General features: G+C 42.4%; 1 protein-coding gene across 1 annotated transcript in view; it reads right to left on the bottom strand.

Moving 5' to 3' along the window:
* MAP3K15 (mitogen-activated protein kinase kinase kinase 15) overlaps positions 1-20,354 on the bottom strand; it is a 367,125-nt gene that overhangs the window by 109,106 nt on the left and 237,665 nt on the right. Inside the window, exons 10-12 of the mRNA XM_089683901.1 lie at positions 13,517-13,667; positions 12,473-12,580; positions 275-324 (exon numbers count right to left, since the gene is read on the bottom strand). Coding sequence (XP_089540027.1) covers positions 275-324; positions 12,473-12,580; positions 13,517-13,667 — 309 coding nt within the window. The remainder of the gene's footprint in view (positions 1-274; positions 325-12,472; positions 12,581-13,516; positions 13,668-20,354) is intronic.

The following is a 20,354-nucleotide window of genomic DNA, read 5'->3' on the forward strand; positions in this document are numbered from 1 at the left end:
GATTGTGGGTCCAATGCTTTCCGGACTCTTGTTTTAAAAAATAATAAAGGCACATTCTTTTACCTGCAATTATTATTTTTTATGTAAAGGTGAACAAGGCCTTTAAGCCGCTGCATGGACAGGGACTAATGTGAATGGGGCAGAGTTTTTGAAGAAGAAATTGAATAAATGATAAAGTTAAATAAAAGCATTAAACATAACATACATAATAAATACAGTTTGTCCAAATTGCTGAGAAAATAATCATGTCAAAATGTTGTTTCAATTTTCCTACCTTATACCCCTTATGGAAGAAGCAGTGAAGTTCCACTCATGAATCCCTTTCTGAAAGAAGAAACTGGGTTTGTAAGACAAATATTTTCTGCTTGTAAAAACCCATTCTGTCATGTAACTCTCACCTGTTCAGCACTAAAGTGTATCAGGAAACAGTGCTGTCACTTTGACGCCAATATGACTATTCACTAGAACTTTGCAGAGAAGGCTTCAGTGATAAACAATAATGGCTTTCAAATAAGGCAGCGCTGCCTTCAAATACTATGGCATTCCAAATTTACAAGCAGTTTATTTACATTCCCATATTGATCATAGAAGCTTTCATTTTTTTTTACAAAAAAGAACTTGGTTGAGTTTCTATTCATGCTTCATATTAGCAATAATACAATAAATATAGTATACAAATAGTATATTTTCTGTTGGGTTGAATGTTATTCACTGTGATTCCAGCCGGACAGAGTCAGTCCTCCCCTGTCTTCATCTTAAAGCAGTAGAAACGCAAAACAAAAATAAAAAATTGGGCAAGTGCAGCTAATGTCATAATGTTCAAGTATGCACCGCATACTAACACATTATGACAGACTTACCTGAAAACGAAGCCTTCCATCATCATCCGGTCTTCCTTTTGGGTTCACGGGCTTCGGATGAGCTGTTGTGACATCACTCCCACGCATGTGCACAGGTGTCATGGCACAGCGCTCTGAATGAATGGCACCACTCATTCAGAGCGCAGTGCACATGCGGTGGTGACATCACTGGCTGCTACTAAAGTAAATATCTCCTAAACAGTCACATTTAGGAGATATTTACTGTACCTAAAGGTAAGCCTCATTATAGGCTTACCTGTATGTTTAAATAAGCTTGATGGACTTTACTACCACTTTAAAGTGGAACTCCAACTTTACCTTCAGTTTTGCACAATTATACAGGCTTCCCTTATATTTTTTTTTTCTTTGAATCCGCAGAGGGGTGCAAAAACAAAAACAAAAAAAGTGTACAAAAAAGGTGCAAATGTAAAAACACCAACACAAAAAAGTGCACTTAAGGGTGTGCTTTTAGTCCACTCCCAGAAGGGGTAAGACCTCTACCCTGATACCCTGGGGGCGCAAGGCTCCTGACAGGGACAAAGGGTTTTCGACTTGGTCCACCTAGCCAAAGGGCCTGGCGGACCCCTTTGCTTGTGATCAGCCCGAAGCCGACTACCAAGTACTTGGTCGAGGGGCTCTCCCAAAGAGAGACCCCTCAGGAATCGGGGGAGGAAGGAACCCAAGGGCCACACATCCTCCCCCTAAACGTCAGGGAAGGCCCAAGGACCCACACCCTCCATCCAGTGAGGAAAAAAACATACACATAAGTGAAAGTAAAGCAAACGTGAGGAGAAAAATAAATAAAATAAATAAGTGGCCGTGCAATTGTGCACTGACTAGGCCCTGAGGCCTGTAGCAAAAAAACTGCCCTGGACTTAGCCAAAAGTCCTAGCCCTAAAAGGCGCAGTGCAGAAATAGTGTTTGAAACAGTGACTATGTGAGCTTTTCACACGTGGGATCCTACCCCCATGTGTTTCTAAGAGCACCCCTGGGGCAACCACTCCCAGGGGGAACTGCTCCACAGACTCTCTGCCTCTCCAGCCCCTGGCCAGACAAGGTAGACCTATTCAGATCAGGAGGATTTGGGCCCCTTCTGTTTTCCCAGGGGAATTATTCCCAGGCTCCAACAGCCTGTGGCCGAATCGGATTCTTTTTCAGCTGGTACTAGCCTTCAGAGCCCCCATCATATCAGCAGAGGTACTATACAGCCAGCCATCCTCACAAAAAAGGGAAGAATGACAGTGGAGCATCCCTACTGGACACTGATAAGAACAGACTACCCTTGATCTTAGCCAAAAGGCAGAGAAACTATACTGAAATTGCTTCTCACAGTGTACAATAGAAACTTTAGCCTGGGTTCACACTTTTGTGGTGCGGCATATTGCATGTGATTCGCACAGGAACCGCACTGCACTCCTGTGCAAATCACATGCGAATTGTGTGCGGTGCAATTTGAGCCATATATTATGTATGGCTTAAATTGCACCGTATCCGAACCAAAAAGGTGCAGGACCCTTTTTTTGGGGCCCGCACTAGAATCGGATCGCATGGGTATTCACACCTATGGGATCCGATTCTACACATTGCGCCGTGTTTTGCAGACCGATTTTGGGGTGTTGTTAACATACAACACCCTCAGCAGTTCTCATTAACACGGTGCGATTGTAATGCGGTGCGGAATTTGCACAGAAAATGCTGCGAATTCTGCACCGCATCAGTGTGAACCCAGGCTCAGACAGAAAAATGTTAATATAAACTTTATTGAACAAGAAGCTGCTGCAAGTCAGAGAGTGTGTCTCACTCCCTGGCTGGATGATGCACAGCATCATTTCACCCTTTCCCCGCCAGGCTTACTGATCCTGGCCTGCCCAGTTCATTCATTGGGTATCAGTTCCTTCAGTAATGGAGGATCAGCATCACATGTGGGCACTATTCTGGATGGTCTGCATGGAAATGCAGTCTGCAAAGGAACACTCACTCCTCCAGACTGAAGATCACCTATCAAGACATATTGATATTTGCATAACTCTACAAATGATAATCTGCCTGCACAGTACAGACAGGGTTAATTATGGCAAACACAGTTGCTCAGCCCCCTCATAAGCAGTGAGAACTACCTAGGATTTTTTCCTTGCTGGAAGGTCCAGAATACAGTATCTAAAAAGATTTTTAAAAAGCTGCAAATTTTTAATATTTGTTTTAGTTACACTATCTGAATCGGGACATGTAAAAAATATAAAGTAGGTATTTTCCCAATTCGGCTGCAGAAGTGGAAATAGCAATTCTTAGATATGGTGCCTGCATTATTTTTATTTTTTAGAATTTCTCTCTTTTATTTTAAACTTGGTAATATTACCAGTAAGTCTGTTATTTTCCTACAGAACAAGCTGTCCTGCAGATGTAGCAGTTAGCGAGTTGAGACAAACCATTTATCACTGACAGGGGTGCTTACAATGATCAACTTTTAATAATTGTAAAACCTTTATCCCGATAGGAAAAAAACTGGTGCTGTAACTTTTAAAAGTGTGAGCTGGAGTTTGGCTTCCGTTTGTTAGTGTATCGTAATCTTCTAACCCATCTAACATTCTCCTTCCCCAAGAATAACAAGGTGTCTCTGTTGCTCCTTCATCTAGAGTGTAGGCACCGCAGGGTGAATAAAAATTTTTAAAAAAACATTTTTAAAAATCTGATTTTTCTTTTTTCATTTAAATCTGATTTTTTTTTTCTATCAAATTTATTTTAATGAAATGCTTTTGGAATAAAAATCTATCTAAAGATAGTTTTCTATTTAAGATACATTAATAACAGAGTTTATTTAGCATGAAATGGTGCTTAGTTATGTAGCACAAGGCTGTATATTCGGCAATATTTACATTTTTGGTAAACTCATTCAATGAATCCAAGCTCTGCAAGCTGAGATAACATGCACTACATTGATGCATTCACACAATTTCACAGTAACCATGAGAAAAAACATGAACTAACCTGACAGTTTGTTATTCTTGTTATTGGTTTGCACATATTAAAGATTGAGTCAGATTCCTTACATTTAAAGAGCACCTGTCATTTTAGATCCATCGTGGCAGCGACTGTTAGCGCGCATCCACTCACCAGCTGCCGCCACTTCCCTCACCTTGTTGTGTCACTGCCATATCACCAGCCGTCCAATTAAAGTGAGTCAACAGTGGGTCAGCATAGGAGCCGCTGCGGGACAGAGATGACAGTTGCTCTTTAAAAATGATGATTTAAATCGAGCCTTTTTACTAGTGATTTAAATCAAATCCACCATGAGGCACTGTAAGGTAGGAAGTGTGTTACTAGCCAGATCACCGAGTGAAAACTGAGAGAAAAGGCCTAAAAAAGGAGACAAAATTATATAATGTGTATGGAAGAAATGCTAGCACTTGATAATGATACTTTTGAAAAATACAACGTTTTGTGGTTTATTTGGATCCATTTCTCCACTTCTAATGCCCTCAAGGAGATCTTATCACCCAATTATATTTTAGTGAATATGTAGCTCCCACCCTCAAGTAGGACAATTTTGAAGTACCCTTAGCACCTTTTGAACACCCCCCCCCCCCCCTCCCCTCAAAGGTTGTCTCTGTTGGTCCTCTCTGGCAACCAGCCTAAGTACCCACATGTTTGGGGTTTTTTCGGTCCTGGAATTTCACTCATACTCTGTTCCTCTCTCCACCTCTTTTACATCTTTTTCTTCAATTCTCTTTTGGCCACCTCTGGTCATTCTCATCTTCCTTTCCTCTTCTTCTCTCCCTGTTTTTTGTGGTATTATTGTTATGCCACTCAATGCCTTACTACTGTAGGTCTTAAGAAACATGTTTTTTGCCACTCTTATCTACAATATATCTACACTTTCACCTACCATTTTATTAGGTACACCTGTTCAATTACTTTGTAACACAAATTGCTAATTAGCCAATCACATGGCAGCAACTCATTGCATTTAGGTATCTAGACGTGATGAAGACGACTTGCTGAAGTTCAAACCAAGCATTAGAATGGCAACGAAATGGGATTTAAGTAACTTTGAATGGTTTATGGTGCCAGATGCACTGGTCTGAGTGTTTAAAAAACTGGTGATCTGGGATTTTCACCCATAACCATCTCTAGGTTTTACAGAGAATGGTCAGAAAAAGAGAAAATATCTGGTGAGCAGCAGTTGTGTGGACAATAATGCCCTGTTGATGAAGAGGTCAGGGGAGAATGGGTAGAATGGTTCAAGATAATAGAAAGGCAACAGTAACTCAAATAACTACTTGTTACAACCAAGGTATGCTGAATACCATCTCTGAATGCACAACATGTTGAGCCTTAAAGCAGATGTGCTACAGTAGCAGAACACCACATTGGGTGCCACTCCTGTCAGCTAAGAACTGGAAATGGAGGCTACAATTAGCACAGGCTCACCAAAATTGAACAATAGAAGATTGGAAAAATGTTGCCTGGTCTGATAAGTCTCGATTTCAGCTGCAACATTCAGATAGTAGGGTCAGAATTTTAGCTGAAAGCAACATGAAAGCATGGATCCATCCTGTCTTGTATCAATGGTTCAGGCTGGTGGTAGTGGTGTAATGGTGTGGGGGATATTTTCTTTGCACACTTGGGCCCCTTAGTACCAGTTGAGCATTGTTTAACCATTTGCCCTCCAGAGGAATTACCCCCTTCCTGACCAGGCCTTTTTTGCAATTCGGCGCTGTGCTATTTCAACTGATAGTACCAAACCACCCAAATGACCCCTTTTAGGAAAGTAGATAACCCAAGGAATTTAAAAAGAGGCATGGTGAGTATTTTGCAGATCTCATTTTTTCTCACAAGGTTTTGAAATATAAAAAAAGAAAAAATATGTTTTTTTTTCTTTCTTCATTTTGCAAAACCCTGTGGCAACAAATGAGATCTGCAAAATACTCACCATGCTTCTTATCAAATTTCTTGGGGTGTCTACTTTCCAAAAAGGGGTCATTTAGGGGGTTGGTGCTATCCTGGCATTTCAGGGCCTCTGAAACTGTGATTGGTAGTCAGGAAGTGTAATGAGGAAATAAAGCCATTTAAAATCCTGAAGGTGCTTATTGGATTTTGGGGTCCTGTAGGCTACTAGACTGCCAAAACATCTCTCACATGTGGTATCCTCATACTCTGGAGAAGTAGCAGAATGTGTTTTGGGGAGTAATTAAATCATTTAAGTGACAATTTTGTGTAAGATTGTCATTTTCTAAAAACTTGTGGTAAAAAAATAAATTCTTCTATTGACTCAACATGCCTCTCAGCAAATAGTTTGGGGTGTCTACTTTCCAAAAAGGGGTCATTTGGGGTGGTGGGGGCATTTTATGCTCAACATTAGAAGTTTATGCCACACATCACTCACTCTTCTAACCACCTGAAGACCAAGCCTTTTCTAACGCTTTTTGTTTATGTGAAAATTTTTTTTATTTTTTGCAATTTTCTATGTCACATAGTACTCGCGCAGTGATTTTTCAAACGCTAATCTGTTGAAAAAAATACATTTTTTTTTACTTTTAATGCACACAATATATTGGGCAATTATTTGATAAAATATAAAAGATGATGGTAAATAGATACCAAATATGACATGCTTTAAAACTGCACATGCCACGTGCAATGGAGACAAGCTGCATACATTTTTAATATCCATAGGTGATGCTTTAAAAGCCTTTACAAGCAACCATTTTAGATTTACAGAGGAGGTCTAATCCTAGAATTACTGCCCTTGATCTGACATTCGTTGCTATACCTCACATGGATGGTGCAACCGCTGTTTACATGCCGACACGGGGTCAACACTCGCGCATGTGCGGAGGGGGCAAGGGTGCATTTTTTTTTTGTTAGTTATATTGATTTTTTTAATTATTTTTACACTGTCCCTTTCATTTTTTTGGATCACTTTTATTGCTATCACAGAATATAAATATCACCTGTGACTGCAATAGGCATTGACAGGTGTTCTTTTTTGAGAAATCTGGTGTCTATTAGACTCTAGATATCTCCTCTGCCCTTGCATCACCTAATCTCACCAAGATCGGTGTGATCAGATTTACAAATGGCGCATATCCTGCAAAACTGAAGTGATGAAATGCTCGTAGCTTCTGATTTCTTAGACTATAGAGATGACTGGCGCCATTCTGGTCTCCAATCAGCTCTATGGTCAGCTGGCAGAAACACTGGCTGCATTCTCAGGTTCCTCCGATGGCACGTGACTGCCCAAAATGGCCGTGGAAGGGTGGAGTAGGGCATCTTCTCCAACTGCTTGTAAAAGTAATCCTGCAGCTAATTAGCCACTAAGATTGCTTTTACATGAAAGCCAATCACCAACTGAAAAAAACAATACAAGGATGATACTTGCGGCTGCAGGCCTCATCCTGGAATAACCACTCAAAGTCCAGTGATGTACCGGTACGTTGCAGGTCCTTGTTGGTTATATATGCTATGTTCTTTTTTTTTATGCAGCCTGTGGGCTGATTAAAAAAAAAGAGAAGAAATCTCTGCCAGAAAAAGTGTTTGGAATGCCCACCATTAGAATATACCGCCCTGCATCCACCCACTTCTAATGGTGGGCACACATGAAATGCTTTTTTTTTGTCATTCAGCATGAGGGCTGAAGGAAAAAAAAGAACCTAACAGATTCCTCTATTCAGATCAGTCGATTTGGATGAAGAAATCTCTGCCAAATTTTTTTTTTCAAATATATACCGAAGCATAGGGGCCATCCACCCACTGGCCACCCCAGGCCCCCATGTTTCGGCATATATGCTCTTTTTTAACTACAGATGAAAAATCTCACCCAACAGTGCTGCACACACTTATGTATATTCTGAGAGCAAGATCCCCTGTTGCTGTCAGAATAAACAGGTCAGTGCTGCAGCTCAATGGCATTCCTGCAAAAAAACAGCAATGGTTAACAATAAAACAGTAACAATAAAACAGTAACTCAATAAAACAATTTTTTATTGAAATATGTGCCAAAAAATATTATAAAATATATATGCTGAAGCATAGGGGTCATCCACCCACTGGCCTCCCCAGGCTCCCATGCTTTAGTATGTATGTTCTTTTTTAACAGAGAATGAAAAATCTCATCCAACAGCGCTGCACACACTTACTTATGTATATTCTGAGAGCAAGACCCTGTTGCTGCCAGAATAAACAGGTCAGTGCTGCAGCTAAATGGCATTCCTGCAAAGAAAACAGCAACGGTTAACAATCAAACAATGAAATCGTAACAGTAGAACAGTAACAACAACAACAAAAAAAACTATTACAACTATTTTTGGTTTCAAACTTTTTTAGTTTTTTTGTACTTGTAGTTTTTATTTTTTATGGGGTTTTTTTTTACTTTTTTTTTAACTTGAATTTAAACAGGTTGTAGGGTCTCTCAAAATGTGATAGCCAGTTTCCTGACTACCTAACATCTTTCGAGCCCCTGTGCAAATATGTGCCCTAAACTGTGCCATGCTGTACCCTATACTAATACTCCACTAGTGTGTAGTAGCGATGGCAGAGACCAGGTTGGCCAGGACAGGAGGGACAAAAAAAGCAGGTGTCACACCTAATTCCATGTCTGCTACAGACACAACATTTTTTTGGGGTGTCCTTTGGGTTGGGGTACCAGGAATGGCATCGGGAAAATGCCTCTCATGCAGCTGGCTAACTATATTTGGGGGTTGGGGGTTTGGGCCATAGCACCTTCTGGATACAAAAGGGCCATGATGATCTCTTCCTGGAATTTTAGGAAGGATCCACTATGTCCGGTTGCTTTATAAAGCACAAAAGCATTATATAGAGCCAATTAAAGTAAATAAACATACTTTTGTACCAGCATCTGGTTTTTCGGTAAACTAAGTAAGGCTTCATCATCTGGTCGTTGAAATCCACCCCTCTCATGTTAAGGTTATAGTAGTGAACACAGAGGGGCTTTTAACAACACCAGCTGGCATGGCAATTTGGATGGTCGTGCCTGTGTGAATGGAAGACAGGATGAAAACATCCTGTTTGTCCTTCAACTTCACTGTGAGCAATTCCTTATTTCTCAAGCAGGCTTTTTCCCCCTTTCTAAGATGGGTATTTACAAGTCGTTAGGGGAAGCCAGGCAATTAGGTCGCACTGTGCTACATGCACCAATTCCAAGATTGTGCAAATGTCTAAATAGTGGCATGCTTGAATAAATATTGTCCATGTGTAAGTGGTACCCCATACGGAAAAAGGATGACACCAAGTCCCAAACTATCTTGCCACTGCTCCCCATGTAGTCTGGACATCTGGAGGGCTCCACGTGACCTCATAAATCCAAAACGTATATGTATAGTATGTTGCCCTCTCACAGGTCTTATACATCTTGACCCCATATCTGGCACACTTGCTGGGGAGAAATTGTTTGAATGCAAGGCGGCTAGAAAAACGAATGAGGAACTCATCAACACAGATGTTTTGCTGGGGAGTATAGACATCTGCAAATTTTTGGTTAAGGTGATTTACGAGGGGCCGAATTTTGTAGATCCGGTCAAATTCAGGGTTACCCCGAGGATGACAGAGTGTGTTATCATTGAAATGTATAAAACGCATTATATTCTCATATCTATGCCTGGCCATGGCAGCAGAGAACACGGGCATATGAGAATCGGGTCTGTGGACCAATAGAACCGCAAGTCATTCTTTTTAGTAATGCTCATGTTGAGGGTAAGGCCCAAAAAAACTTTAAATTTGGAAACCGTAACAGGTTTCCATGCAAATGGTCTGACAAGGTTTGAATTTGGGTTGGCAGCGATAAACTGTTGTGCATGTAAATTGCTTTCATCCACAATCAATGCATACAGATCTTCTGTGAAAAACAGCTCCAAAAAATCAAGGGGAGTATTTAAATTTCCTGTTTCCACCTGAATTCCGGGTTGGGCAGTGAATGGGGGAAGTACAGTTGCTGCAGAATTTGTGGGCTCCCAATCAGGATTTGCAAGCACATCCAGAAGGATACTAGGGGCTCTATGGGCCTGTGTGAGAATTCTTGCTGGCTGCAGGACACTACTTCTGCTCGCCACAGCACCAGCTTGTACTGCACTTATGGGACTCGCAACATCACCAAGTGATACTGCAGTGCTGGTATGTCAAAGACCAGGATGTACTAGGCCGCTGGTGCTCGCCAGTTCACCAAAAGGTAGAGCGTCACTAGTACTGGCACTCTGCGACATATGAGAGTCATCATGCGTTGGTAACATCTCAGCAACCTGGGAACAGGGTTAGGTGCGCCTGATCTTAGCAAGGACCTCTTCTCCATCGTCTGAGCTATATGTCAGGGTGTCACTGCTGTCTACAGGTTCGTATTCTGAGGCTGATTGTATCAGTGAGTCTTCCTCTTCGCTCTTCGCTCTAATCTGACATGCTCAGAATCCTGTAGGCCTCTTCACTAGAGTACCTTGACATTTTGGCCACTAAATTTATAGGTACCTAGAGCGATTCACGGGAAAAAGAGCACCTGGCTGTCAGGGACTGCTTGAACTGCTACGAAATACTTATTTTCCACCATAATTTGCAAATAAATTCTTTCCAAATCAGCCAATGTGATTGTCTGGATTCTTTCTTCTAATTTTGTCTCTCATAGTTGAGGTCTACCTAAGATTCCAATTACAGGCCTCTCTCATCTTTTTAAGTGGGAGAACTTGCACAATTGGTGGCTGATTAAATACTTTTTTGCCCCACTGTACATGTGACAACAATCTCCCGTATTCTTCATATGTCTGGACTATGGGGTGGAGTGGCAAGACGGAAGCCTTTTCTTACCAAGAAAAACATCCAAGCCCGGCTAAATTTTGCAAAAACACATCTGAAGTCTCCCAAAAGCATGTGTGAAAATGTGTTATGGTCTGATGAAACCAAAGTTTAACTTTTTGGCCATAATTTCAAAAGATATGTTTGGCGCAAAAAACAACACTGCACATCACCAAAAGAACACCATACCCACAGTGAAGCATGCTGGTGGCAGCATCATGATTTGGGGCTGTTTTTCTTTAGCTGGAACTGGGGCCTTAGTCAAGGTAGAGGGAATTATGAACAGTTCCAAATACCAGTCAATATTAGCACAAAACCTTCAAACTTCTGCTAGAAAGCTGAACACAAAGAGAAACTTCATCTTTCAGAATGACAAAGACCCAAAGCATACATCCAAATCAACAAAGGAATGGCTTCACCAGAACAAGATCAGTTTTGGAATGGTCCAGCCAGAGCCCAGACCTGAATCCGATAGAAAATCTGTGGGTGATCTGAAGAGGGCTGTACACAGGAGATGCCCTCGCAATCTGACAGATTTGAAAGGTTTTTGCAAGGAAAAGAGGGCAAATATTGCCAAGTCTAGATGTGCCATGCTGATAGACTCATATCCAAAAAAACTGAGTGCTGGAATAAAATCAAAAGGTGCTTCAACAAAGTATTAGTTTAAGGGTGTGCACATTTATGCAATCATACTGTATTATTTTAGTTGTTTATTTTTACTTCCCTCCCCCTAAAAGATTTCAGTTTGTTGTTCAACTGAGTTGGTACAATTTATAGGTTACATTAACCGCTTACCCTCTGCCCTATAGCAGAAATACTGCTACAGGGCGGCAGGGGTACGCAAAATCACGTATATATACGTGATTTTGCAGTGCCGGATAGTGGGCGCACGCAAGCCCTACCTGCGCCGCCATTCGCGGCCTCAGCTGTCAATCACCGGGTCCCGGCCGGTGATTACTCGTGGAACCTGGTGATCACCAAGTATTACCGATGGGGTAGAGAACTGTATGTAAACAACACAGTTCTCTCCCCTGTCAAAAAATAAATCTATTTGTCGGAAAAAGGATGTAAATTTCTTTTGGGTGCAGCTTTGCATGACTGCCCAATTGTCAATTAAAGTAATGCAGCGCTGTAACGCAAAAAATGGCCTGGTCAGAAAGGGGGGTAAATCCTTTGGAGGTTAAAGGTGGAAAAAGTTCTGAAATGATTTATCTTTGTCTCATTTTTTTTACATCATAGAAACCTGACATTTTAACAGGGGTGTGTAGATGTTTTATATCCACTGTAAATCCACATCAACCCTTTTACATATATATGCTAAAATGTGAAAAATACCAAGAAAGTTGGCAAACAACCACAGTTGAGTAACTACAGCATCACTCTTATTTAGTAAAGACTTATTTTTAAGTGCTGATTCTTAAATTCAGAACTCCAAACAACCAATCAGGAGTCATTTTACTGAAATTCAGTACAGGATGGATCTTGAATGGTTGGTAAATATTAAGCTGGCCATACACTGATCAAAATTTGACCAATTTTGTTAAAGGGACATACTAGAAAATGTTTGTTGATCAGCAGCTGCTGATCAGTATAATCTGACAATAGCGGCTCCCCCTGTCAAAATACACTGTCCCACGGTGGGGAGATTCCTCCATCCATCTTGTTTGTGTAAATGGAGGAAACTGTCTGCTCAACCAGCCGGCTGAATGGAACAAAAAACAACTGTCTATTGTGTGCTTAAGCTTTAGAGAGACAATGGACACCAGATAGTAACTGGAAACAAAATTTGACTAATATAAACAAACAAATCTGACTCTTACCATTTCCACAGGGGACACGTGCCATAATGAAACTGTTCTCTCATCAGCCTCCTTGTTTATAGAGACATATGAGGGCTGATAAACCTTTGTAGGCTCCAAGACCAGAACCTAGAAGTATAACGAAAGGTCAGTTGTTTGTCATACAAATGTCAGGCTCTCAAATAATAAATTTGTTAATGAGTCAGTTCTTTTTAAGGCCCATTTCACATGGGCAACAAGGGGGTGATAAAAATAGGCAGCTAATCTGCATTTTTATTGCCCCCTACCACCCACCTCCAAATGAAGATAATGAGGAATGCAAATCCCCCTTCGACTGAAAAAACCAGCTAAAATAAAAAATCAGGCATTCAGGTGGCAGCGGTGTTGTCTCCTGAACACCTGAAAACTGCCTCTGAAAAGGGATCCACAGCGTATCACTCTTCAAAAGTGCAGCAGTGACTGTCAACTGTGACAGTGACTGTCAAAAGTGGCCTAAAAGTGACATCTCTGTTATAAATCATGTTTGGCTGCTCATTGGTTTCTCGTATCTCCTGGAGGCTCCTGCAGTGAACTCCTCCCACCACAGCTCCTGGATTTGTTCCCGCCAACCTTCTCTGTCCTACTACAGCAGTATTTCTATTCATCCTGTTGCATTTTTCATAAAATATAAGACACAACTGGACCCCCTCATAATGATGGAACAGATATGTAGGACTAGGAATTCAAGCACAGGGATTCTTCATCTTCAGTCTTTCGGATGACATAAGGTGAATCAAATCTTCAGCATCAAATAAAAACTGAAATTTGTGTTTTATGTAGACTGAAGAGCTTTTAATAGTCTCAGCACATTATTATAGGACACACATTATTATAGGACAAGGTCTGATCTGGCTTATAACACCACATTCTGTAATTTCTTATCATTGGTAGCCAGAGATGGTGTTAACTAGACCTAGGCTGAAGGTTTGGAAATTTGTTTTTTATTCTCTGCAAGTAACATTTACAAACCAGTTACAAGATTATTTTTTACATTTTATCTTTGCAGATCATTAAATAGTTCTTTACCGGAAATCTTAGTCCATTTGTAGACTCTTTTGTTGCCTCTACAATTATGTCCATCCAGAAATTCAGCCTCTCTTGCCGTGGGGAATGTTCTGTGTTGAGTTTCTTGAATCGCTGTATCAGAAGCAGATTTTGTACCACAGATCGTAGGTACCTGGCAGGCAGAATGAACATTGCCCATTTAAGACTAATGTTTTATGTAGAACTTCTATGTTAACAAAAATCAAATTTTTGATTCACCAGTAAAATTTGTTTAACTGAGTACAATACAGAGGCTTCTTTAAAGGGGTTATAAAAAAACTAAAACAAAGAATGCATTAACGTAAAAAACCTTTGAAAAGTTGCTTCTCCCAGCCCCCCCTTAAATAGTTACCTGAGAACAATCTAGACCAGCAATGGACAAACTATGGCCCGCGGGCCGTATACGGCCCGGCGGACCTTTTAATGCGGTCCGTGGAGCTAGGTTCCCGCTAGGCTCCTCTCACAGTCCGCCCTGAAGACCGGTGTAGCATGAAAATCTGTCTCCTATGAGGATCTGTCCCCCTCGACGTATCTGCGCATGTGCCGGAGATCGCCGATCGGCTGCTAATGCCTGAAACTGGCACATGCGCAGATACGTCGAGGGGGACAGATCCTCATAGGAGACCGATTTTCATGCTACACCGGAACGGCGCGGGAACACGGCGAGAGGAACGCGCGGAGCAAAGGTAAGTGAATTGACACAGGGGGGACTTGGGGACTTAATATGGGGGATGAATTAATACGGGGAATGAATTACTATAGGGGGGATGAATTACTATAGGGGGGATGAATTACTATGGGAGATGAATTACTATATGGGGGATGAATTACTATGGGGGATGAATTACTATAGGGGGGATGAATTACTATATGGGGGATGAATTACTATGGGGGATGAATTACTATGGGGGATGAATTACTATATGGTGGATGAATTACTATGTTTACTAGGGGGGAATATTACTATACTTACTATGGATGACACATACACATCATTCATCTACTCTTGGTCCGGCCCCCGGGTCCAATATATGAACCCATTGCGGCCCTCAAGTCAAAAAGTTTCCCCACCCCTGATCTAGACCTTGTGCTGTGCCCGTCTGCAGCAGCTTTTCTCTCTTCTCACAGGAGACTGGGCAGCAATGAGAAGCACTGGCTCCTACTGCTGCCAATCAAATACTGTGAACAGAGAGAGGGGGATGGGGTGAAGCAGCACTATGTGTGTCTATACACGCACGAAGATCACTCTGTGCAAAACTATTGCACAGAGCAGGTAATTATGAAATGTCATTTTGTAAAAATGTAATCTTTATAATCACTTAAAATCATAATGTCTGGGTTTCATGAAGCTATCTTCAGGGGGATTGAACATTGGCAAAAAAAACCCCAAAACAACGAAAGCTCATAGACATCTCCCGATATAACCCTATGGCTCCCAGCTAGCTTCACTTTTGAAGGCAGCAATAGGGAGATTATAAGAACAGAATGGAGGATCCTGTGCCCTGTACTGTACTCTAGGAAGTGGATTTTTTTTACAAATCTAGTAGCGTGTACCTTATAAGGATCATGCAAAATTGTACAAAAAGCGTTTTTTATCTTTATACTACATTTATTTAATACATTTTTAAAAAAAGAAGATAAGGCACTATATTCTCTTTTTTAATTGCATGGTATAAATACACATGGAGGAAAAAGTTTAAAAGGAATCAAGAGACCCTCTAGTGGGAAGAGGGATAACTCCATCCATCCAGCCACCTCCAGGAAAAAGATCCCTAGGAAATGGCGAGACCCCCTGCTGGGAAAAAGGAAAAACTCCATTATCCATCCATCCATCTGGGATACAGGGATTTCTCCATTTGTCCACCTCTGAGCCTAATTAAAGGGACACAAGCTTGTATGACCTCACTTAACATCAGGTGAGAGCACAACTGTTAAAGGAGCACACTATATATGAATTGGTGGACTATATTTGTTTTGTAATACACCATTAGAAGTCACCATAGGATCACAGACTCTTCAAAGATATGCATGCAACACTAACGTGATTGTTATATCAAGCTGTGGAAATATATCAGGACTCAGTCTCAGGACTCAATATAATTTGTTGCAATTCATCTCATATAATATATATTATTCATATATTTATATGTACAGTAAATTTAATTGTACTGTTGGTGGAGTGCGACACCACGGATTTTGATTTGTTTTCATGTCTTTTACCTCAAACGCTACAACATAGATTCGGTCTCCCCCTCCACCCCGACTTGCCCTTCCCTTGAGTCCATTTGGGAATGCCTACGGGATGCTAATCTTCCAACTCTCACCCCGGAGGAAACGGGAGACACTTTCCCTAGCCATTACGACTGAAGAATTAACCACAGCCATTGCTTCTACCCAACCGGGGAAGGCCCCCGGGTTTGACGGATCCTCTCTGCTTTACTATAAAATACACCAGGACTACTTGGCACGCCATTTTTTCTCATCCTTCAATGCTATCCTAGAGGGACACACTATTCCACAGAACATGTTATGTGCTTCTATTGCTGTGATCCCAAAACCTGGCAAAGACCCACTGATGTGCTCCAGTTATCGATCAATTTCCCTACTGAACAGCGACATTAAACTCCAGAGTCCAGAGACAACACCATTTGCACTCTGAATGTTACTGAGAAAGCTAACAGTCATCAATTGCTCTTGTCCACAGCCACTGAAAAGGCGTTTGATCGGGTGGACTGGAGGTTTCTTCAGGAGACACTCCGCTCTCTTTGGATGCCAACACCCATTCTGCAATGAATCTCAGCCTTTTAAACTAACCCCACCACCACTGTCCCAGTGAATGGCCTTGACTCTGACCCTTTTCCAATATCAAATGGCACTAGACATGGTTGCCCACTCTCACCCTTACTATTTGTCCTCACTCTTGAGCCTCTCCTTCGCCACATAAACATCAACCCAAATATTAGTGGAGTACAGGCGGATGCGTATCAAAACAAAGCAGTGGCCTATGCTGATGACCTCTTGTTTTTTATTGCTAACCCCCTGATGCCACTACCCTCTTTGCTACAAGAGCTGAAGCAATATGGGGCATTTTCTAATTCTAAAGTTAACCTCCAAAAAATGGAAGCTTTAAATATTTTCATACTAGAATCCACACTGACGAGTCTCTGTCCCTCTTTCCCATTTAAATGGGCTACTCATTCAATACAATATCTAGGGATGAAAATTCCTTTCAATATAAATTATGCTTTTTCCTTGAATTTCCAACCCTTCTTGACTACGCTTGATGGCAGATCTCCGGAAATGGGACAACCTGGCTCTTTCCTGGTTTGTCCATTGTAATGTACTTAAGATGAATGCCTAGACTCTTGTACCTGCTGCAAACATTACTGATTAAGATACCCCAGAGTTTTTTCCAAGCTGTGCGTTCAGCGTTCATACGGTTCATATGGTGAGGAAAGCGTCCACGTATAGGAAGGGTAATACAGTTGCGAACTAAGCTCAAGGGTGGCATTGGCTTCTCAGACCCAGCCCTGTATTACACGGCTCTACATATGACACGGGTAGTAGACTGGTGTTGACATGGCAAACTGAAACTATGGGTTAAACTGGAATGGGAGATGGCTCAAGCCCCACTTGCAGGATTACCTTGGGCGGGCAAATAACACATTGCCTACTTGATGACCCACTCAGTAATTGGCCCTACATTGGCAGAGATGGATGAGTTCTTCTGCCTCTCTTCCTTATCTGGCTTTCCTTCGCCGATGACACCAGTCATTTGACACCCAGGCTTTTCCTCGGACCTTATGGCCCCAAAGTTTATAATGCAGACCTGAAAAGGGCTACTCCGTGCCTCTCATTTTCTTCGAGCACCTAACTGGATCCCCATTCAGACATTATTAGATAGACAAACACCTATAGCTCTGGATCACTGACAGCCCTCCAGCTCTCAAACTTTTTGTGCTCTATGCCTAGACCTTCCTTTGACAGCTTCACCCCTTTGAGGAGCTCTGCTTGAACGAGGGTCTGACCTCTGGTACCCTTTTGTCTTGCTACAAAACTCTGTTGGGCCTCCATGCAACTGTCGATCCCCTTTTCTTAGCAAAATGGGAGAGGGATCTGCAGATGAGTTTTACCAAACCCCAGAAAGAGCATGTCCTATTCTTTGCGTAGAAATCTTCCCTCTGCAGCAAATATCAAAAATCCTCTTATAAAGTTTTTGCTTGCTGGTACAGGACTCCGTTGGTCTTGGACAAACTATTCCCCAATCAATCTGACCAATGTTGGAGATGCGAACAACATCCTGGCACTATCCTCCATATCTTCCGGGAATGCCCTAAACTCCAGACTTTCTGGCAGCCGGGTCTCAAACTCAAAGACAAATTTAGACATATCTCTGCATAATGACCCAGTGGCAGTCCTCCTTAACCTCACTCCCATGTCTAAGAAATGCTATCATAAATCTCTTCTCAAGCACCTTCTAAATGCTGCACATGCGTGCATCCCGAAGCTATGGAAACAGGCAACCCCTACGGTGGCTCAATGATTCGCCAGGGTGAATGACATTGAACAGATGGAGGACCTGACTTCTGCTATCCGAGACAAATCAAAGGAACACAAGACCAGGAGGTTTTATTGGGACCTCTTCCACTTCTCAGATGAATAACTCCAATATTCCTAATACTTGCTTTGTGTGTATGAACCAAGGGTCTTTTCGGGTTGATAGGTAGCGTGGTTCCCTGCTTCCCGATGGTCAAGCCTCCCCTTGGACCTCGTGTGACCTTTTCCCCCTTTCCCCCCCTCCCCTTTTTTTCTCTTCCCTTTCCCTTCCTTTCTCTCTTTTTTCTTCACTATTATTATTATAATACAGGATTTATATAGTGCTAACAGTTTGCTTAGCGCTTTACAATATAAAGGGAGACAATACAGCAATGATACAGTTCAATGCAAGAGGGTTAGGAGGACCCTGCTCTTTGGAGCTTACAGTCTAAGAAGGAGGGTCTGGTGGTACAAAAAGTAATAACTGTGGGGGATGAACTGACAGGAGAAATAGAAGATTCGGTTATCAGCTGAAGGCAGGATAGGCTTCCCTGAAAAGATAGGTTTTCAGAGATCACCTAAAAGTGGGCAAAGTAGGCAATAGTCGGGTAGATTGGGGTAGAGAGTTCCAGAGGATGGGAGGCTCTAGAGAAGTCCTGGAGATGAGCATGGGAGGAGGAGACAAGGGAGCTAGAGAGCAAGAGTGTCAGGAATGGACTCAGCACTGGTGGTGGGACTCACCTGCCGTGTGGGCTGCAGTACCAGGGCTGACCAGCGGGTGCTCTCAGCAGCCAGAAGCTCACTTCTGCAATCAGCCAAACCTGGGGCTGATTGCGGAAGGTGTATTTAAGGCATGACTAGGCCTGTGATCTGGGCCTTGGTGTATGTTTTCCCATGAGCCTCTGTACCTGGTATCCCGTGTTCCTGCTTCGTTGCTGACCCTGCTTGATCCTGACCTCTGCTGACCGTCTCCTGTTGAACCCCTGGCTTGCCTGACCATCCTTCTGTCTGATCCCCTGTACCGCGCTGCCCGTGAGTTATTGAACCCAGCTTGTGACCTTGACCATTCTCTGCCTGCTCCTTTGGTACCTTGCTGCCCGCACTTTGCTGACCTGGCCCGTCTGACCACGCTAACTAGTCTGCCATCCATCCATCCTGCACGGATCCAGCCGTCCCTGCTCACACCTTCTGCCTCTTCACATCAGGCTTTCTACCTGCACATACCTCTGGCGGATCCCTCTACCACTAGCAGGTGTACTCAGGGGCCGCGACCTGGTTCCTGTCTGCTCCAAGTCCATCCCCACCATCAGGGGCCCTGGTGAATAAGCAGACTGGGACTTAGACTCCGCGCCCTGGGGAATCCTATCCTGAGGACCGCTAGAGGTACCACCAAACGGTCATTACAGAACCCTACGGCCGGCCTGACCGTTCCACCTCTCCAGCCCTGACTACACCTGTATTCCTGCACCTCCTAAGATTAGTGGAAGGTTGGTTTTCTCACTGTGCGTTTATATATATATATATATATATATATCTGGGTGGCTAATAATAAACTGTATTATACTGTACCTGAGGCCTGCGTTTCCCTGTGTCAGTCCACACCTTTCTGGTCACTCCTAGATTCCTGACAAAGAGGTTGTGGGAGGAGCAGAGAGGACGGTTTAGGTGATATCTGGAGACAAGATTGGTGATGTAATTTGGAGCAGAGTATAAATCCTAATATTTTGAATTTTATTGGGAAGCTAATGGAGGGATTGACAGATATGGAACTGTTGGTAAGATGGATGAGTTTGGCAGCAGCATTCGTGATAGACTGAATAGGGGATAGCCTGCGATCAGGTAGGCCAATGAGGAAGGAGTTACAATAGTCAAGGTGAGAGATAACAAGGGAGTGAATAAGTTGCTTAAGTGGTTTCAGAGATTAAAAACAGGTGTATCTTGGAGATGTTGAGGAGGTGAAGTCTACAAGATTTGGACAGTGATTGGATTTGGGGCTGAAAGAAAAGATGAGAGGCTAGGATTACACCTAGTACCCTGGCATGAGGGGAGGGACTGATAGTTGTATTATTGATCTTGATGGAGAAGTCAGGGGAGGGGGAACGGGCTAGGGGGAATAGTATGAGCTCTGTTTTAGAAAGATTTAGTTTGAGGAAGTGGAGTAACATCCATGCTATGTCACTTAGTAAGTTAGTAATGCGAGAGGAGACTGAAGGGGTGAGGTGAGGAGTAGAAAGATAGATTTGTGTGTCATAGGCATAGAGATAGTACTGAAAGCCATGGGAGT

The sequence above is a fragment of the Staurois parvus genome, unplaced genomic scaffold, assembly GCF_062004578.1.
Source record: "Staurois parvus isolate SC_StPar_1 unplaced genomic scaffold, SC_StPar_1.0 ptg000327l, whole genome shotgun sequence".
NCBI classification, from domain to species: domain Eukaryota; kingdom Metazoa; phylum Chordata; class Amphibia; order Anura; family Ranidae; genus Staurois; species Staurois parvus.